The 5,722-nt window shown below is 32.9% G+C and overlaps 1 protein-coding gene across 1 annotated transcript; it reads right to left on the reverse strand.

Annotated features, from left to right (window-relative positions):
• Nucleotides 1-2,461: 2,461 nt before the first annotated feature.
• Nucleotides 2,462-3,725, reverse strand: LOC139890822 (serine/threonine-protein kinase-like protein At5g23170). The gene has a single exon (XM_071873736.1). It carries the CDS (start codon nucleotides 3,716-3,718, stop codon nucleotides 2,666-2,668), a length of 1,053 nt encoding a protein of 350 aa, XP_071729837.1. The 5' UTR covers nucleotides 3,719-3,725; the 3' UTR covers nucleotides 2,462-2,665.
• Nucleotides 3,726-5,722: the final 1,997 nt, after the last annotated feature.

A 5,722-nucleotide genomic window follows, 5' to 3' on the forward strand; every position in this document is an offset into this window, starting at 1 on the left:
TAGCTACACATCTCGAAAAGAAGCATATTTGATACGGAGTGAATGCCCAAGAATTTGAAACCACTCAATAGAGCATAAATTTATGGAATGTAAAAAAAAACTTACATCTTGCCACAATAATATAGAATTTGGTTAACAAATCAAGACACAAATATGCGACTAAACTTTTCTAGCACAACCGGGACAACTTTTGCGAGTTTCACATTGCGCTTTACATTCTTTAAGAGTGTCGTTGCACCAAGATTTATCACGACAGCAACAAAACTGAAATTTTTCGCCTATCTTCATTTGCCAACACTCCTTGATGCACCAAATACCATTTTCATTTCCATTTCCATCTCCATCATTTTCATTTCCATGACCTGTAATTTAAAATCAAAACGATATTAATTATCATGATCATTGAACGAATCTACAAACGTAACTAATTATGTTGATAATCGAAACTTGCACTCATGACAAACGAGTAACACACAAAAGCATAAACTTAAGATGATCGAATGTGATTCGATGAGATTGACCATGGTGACTCGGTGACGGGTCTACTTTGAGTTTGTTATGATGAATCACAATGAAGACTAAAATTTATATGCAACTGTATATTGCTAAACTAAATTATATACGAAACTTAATATTTTCATTACGTGTGAATCATGAAAGTCATGATAGTCGCATGTTTTGTAATCTGAAATTGAAAATAGCTTGTCTGGCGTAAATCTCATTATCTATTAAACGAGGCCCGGTCCGGCCCGCGGGTTACGGCTGGATAGTCGGTTTTGCACCATTTGGATAGTCGATAATGAAACAACATATTCAGTATTATCAATGTCATTTAGTATAAATTTTTTTGAATTATCGACGTCATATAGACATATAGTACCCGCTACAACATCAACAGTCGCGGCGGATTTTGTGAATTAAGATTTAACGGTGATTAATAGGATAATTACATACATATGTGTTGAATAAAGTTTGAGTTGGCGTTACATCGACGAAAATGCCGAAAATGAAGAAGATGAACCCGCTGACCCTTTTTACGATACCGATGGCCTTTATTATACAGATTTTGACTATGAAACTGTTTGTGTACATGTTAAGTCGATTCCCTGAATTAGTATTTTATGTAATCGTATTTTTATGTAATCGTCATTTAATTTATGTAATCGTAGTTTAATTTATGTAATCGTATTTCCATATAATTGTAGTTTAATCTGTATTTAAAGTAATAATTTAGAAATTAAATTATATAATAATGATACTAATAATAATAATTATTATATAATAATAATATAATAATAATAATAATAATAATAATAATAATAATAATAATAATAATAATAATAATAATAATAATAATAAAATGTGAGTCAATGTGATGAGGATGAATTATGTCGTGGTTGGTAGTGTTTTGTTCTGAGAATGTAATGGAGTAAGTGATGAGAAAATGGAGAGATTAAGGTGATGTGATGTGACGTTGATGTGTCAGTCATGAAGAAAAGGATATTATAGTTGAGAATGGTCTAACGTAATCCTAGTATCATTTGAGGATATGATCTCACGCTTGTTGACAAATTCAAAGTGATGTATCATTGTATGGACAATGATGTACCCGTAAAATGTCCGTTGATGAACGCTTTAGGATCGTTACTTGCAAGTTGCAACCTTATTAAATTTCTAGCATAAATTAAATGAAGAAAGTGAAGAAAAATTAGTGCATTGATTTTATTTATAAGATTATAATTATAAATTTTAATTATATTAGTGATCTTAATACGAAATGCACTATGTGAAGTCAAAGACTATAAAAATGTTAAAACGAAAAGTCAAAGACTATAAAAATGTTAAAACAAAAAGTCAAAGACTATATGAACCACTAACGTTTACAAGGTGCAATCATCACCTAGTTTATGCATTTATATATTGTTTTCAATCCTTAGTAAGCAAATATCTTATTGGAAGAAATCCAGTTTTGCTAAGGCTTTAAATAATGAACTTGCCATTGTTTTGTTGCTTGAGTGAACCTAAAAACTTCAGTTATCCCATAACAAATGAAAACATAACCAAAATCAAGTGTTGTATTTTGAACCATAATGATGCCTAATCCAATACTTTCATCAAGAAAGTATATAAACTAGGTTTGAACCTTTTAAAACGGATGAAGTTTTTATATTCAGGTTATCCGCAAGATCTAGTAATTTTTACTTATATACGCGACTTAATTTTGACCCTTTTGCTCAACGCCTCAACCGTATGGTGTTAATAATGTTTTAACCAGAGACATATTGCGATGATATTAATATACCAATCACTAGTTCATCCTTAAGGCTATCATTTGTGTTAGCCCAAAACAGACCATATGACTTTTGTTTTGTTGCCATTACTATCGGCAAATAATACACATAGCAAACATACTGCAAACGTCAAATACCAAAAATAGAAGCTAAACCAAATCACTGTTTTATCAAAATGTCCACACATAAAGTCAATAAATTCCTTAACTATTTACTTAAATTCCAGGTAATCTAAATTAAAGCTTGTAGGGTACCTCCCACATGCTACTAAAATCTTCTTTTTTCGCCAGATAGATTGACCAATTCCGAGTTACAAACTCAACTGAGTCAAATCGTTGTGCCCAATGTTACAATTAAACATGTTCATTCTAATGCTACAAAACATCACCTGCCAATACATCTCTTAACAAAACTTTCCTTTTTGTGACACCACTTGTGGCAACCACGGTTGTAGTAGCGGTGCTCAACCTCTTTAAACTGACCTTATCACGGCTTTTTAATTGCAGTATGCGTTGTACCATATCTACCCATATCGGATATCTAAACCTTTCCAGTTTCGTAACAACTTCAGTCATCGATGGACGTGATTCTTCATCAGACGAGACACATTGTATTGCTATTTCTAGCATATGTCGTATCACACATTCAATACGTCGTGGCATGTTAACTCTACTGTCACATATTTTCATTGTTTGGCCTTTTTCGATCAAACCAATCGACCATTCTACTATTGACGCTGGAGTCCTGGAAACGTCGATTGCTTTAGTGCCACTAATGATCTCTAGCAACACGACCCCAAAACTAAACACATCGTTTTTTGTGCTTAGCTTACACGGGGTAGTGTAACTAGGATCCAAGTATCCAATAGTACCTGCAGGTAGACTAACTGAGTCAACTTGTTGACTCGGTGAGTCATAACTTGTCATAAGCACTGCAAGCCCAAAATCAGCCAACCGAGCGTTTGACTTTGAGTCAAACAAAATATTTTCCGACTTAATATCTCGGTGGATGATAATGGGCTTAGACTCGTGCAGGTATTGCACTGCACGAGCTATTTGAATTATCATTTTGACCCGTTTACACCATGATGGTGGAGACGAGTCACCCGTGTGGAGCGAGCCGTGAAGCATGCCACCGGACATGTGTTCAATTACAAGGACTAAATGACCATTTGAGTCATGAGTTGTTCCAAGTAGGTTGACCAAATATGGATTTGGAGCAAGAGATGATAAAATTTGAGCTTCATTTTCAATCTTGGAGGTATCTTCTAGGTTGGAAAGGGCTAAAGAAGGTGTCTTTATAGCAACAATCTTGCCATTTTTAAGAGTGGCTTTGTAGATGCATCCATGGCTTCCTCTGCCTATAAGATGAGATTTTGAGTAGTTATGAGTTGCTTCAATAAGTTCTTGATGGTTATAGTCTTTCATTGTTTTCAAAGTATAACGTGTGAGGGTTAATGAAGTCTTGAGAAAAGAAATTTTTCCAAAATGAGAATATAAATGACATAATGAATACTAAATAGAAAATTAGTAACATAGACATATATATATATATATATATATATATATATATATATATATATATATATATATATATATATATATATAAATCAACATCTTGTTCTTTATAAAATACAACGAAAGCTACATTTTCTTTTATCTATTCTGTTTTAATATTTTTTATTTTTAAGAGAAAAGAAATGTAAAGCAAACTCCTTTCTTGAGAGGCAGGCATGAGATGCTCTCGAATCCTGCAAGTTGATATGTTTTCTTTCACCTTTTACTTTTTGCTTTTCTTGATTTGGTAGATGACTCAAAAGCTTTCAAAACTTTTTTTTTAAATCAGTTTAAGAGGATTTTCTAATGATTATTCAAATTAAGGAGAACAAGTGAGAAAAAAATAATTCAAAAGTCAAGCATGATTAATGTAATTTCGTCATGTTATAGACGATTTGTTTTACTTTGTTTAAACCTCATGGACTCAATCCATGTAATTTATTCGTTTTAAGTCATTTAACCTTTTATTCCTTGTAGTTGTACTTGTATCCCTTTTGTCATTTGTGATACATTTCACTTAAAGATACCAATAAAATAAATGGAGCTACAACTTGCAAGTTTACTCCGTATATTTTGTTTTGTTATCAATTTTACATATTACATACTGTATATATTTTCCATCTTAAATTAACCTAAATATATGGAGTACCTTTTTCCAGAAGACAATGAGTCATTTTATTTAAACCTAAGCATTAAATTTTTCGGTTATCATTTCTGACTCTTTCTCCGATCAAATACTTCTAATCAAATACTTTTTTTTTTCATTGTTCGCTATTCATTTAAAGTGTTACAAATTAATTGTCTACTTTCATAAATAATTATCATAAATAATAATATATTTTTTAATTTGTGTATTTTTAGTTTAAGAATAATTTAATTGAGACGGAAGGATTATATTTTATGATATGTTATTATTAATAAATTATGAATATGAATATGAGACCATTTATAAAATAACATGACAAGAAGCAATAAACATAATTTGGTTTAAATATAACTAAACTAAATTTTTATGCTATGTGTATGGGATGTCTGGGATGTCAAGTCGGCAAATTCCTTTTCATTTATCTTGGCCTCTTCATTGGTGCAAAAATGAAGAAAGTTACTGATTAGCTTCCGGTGATCGATAAGGTTCAAAAAAGACTTTCGGAATGGAAAATGAGAACGTTTTCATTCGGTGGAAGATTGGTTCTTCTAAAATCGGTTCTAAATAGTCTACCCTTTAATTACTTTGCACTTTTTTGTGCCCCGTCTTGTGCGCTTAAGTTACTTGAGAGTGTGAGACGTATATTCTTTTTTTTGGGGGGGGGGGGGGGGGGGGGATTTTGATATTACGGGTCCCAAAATTTCTCGGGTCAAATAGGATAACATTTATTTACCATATAAGGAGGGGGTTTAAATGTGGGCTCTTTAAAAAGCAAAGATCTTGCTCTTTTAGACAAGTGGTGGTGGAGGTTCAATACCGAAACCAATTGCTTTTTGTCCAAAATTATTCGTAGTATATATGGAATTGACGGTGATTTGAGGTCGGGAGATGGGCTTGCTCGTCTATCGACCTCGGGTATTTGGAACAACATCATTTTTGCAGGAAATCAAATTGAGGAACTACAGGTGCCTTTCAAGAACTCCTTCAAGAAAGCAATTGGCAATTGAAGATCTACGTCTTTTTGGAATGAGGTGTGGTGTGGTTCGGATTGTTTCAAGAATATGTTTCCTAGGATATATATACTTGAAACAAACAAGGAAGCAACAATAAGAGATCGTATCATTCCAGTTGCAGCTCAAAGATCAGTCTCGAGGGCTAATTCGGCAGCAACAACAGACCCTTCAGGTCGTGGTTCGAGGTCAGTACGTGTAGCAGCAGCAGGTGGCGGA

The sequence above is a fragment of the Rutidosis leptorrhynchoides genome, chromosome 2 (assembly GCF_046630445.1).
Source record: "Rutidosis leptorrhynchoides isolate AG116_Rl617_1_P2 chromosome 2, CSIRO_AGI_Rlap_v1, whole genome shotgun sequence".
Lineage (NCBI taxonomy): Eukaryota > Viridiplantae > Streptophyta > Magnoliopsida > Asterales > Asteraceae > Rutidosis > Rutidosis leptorrhynchoides.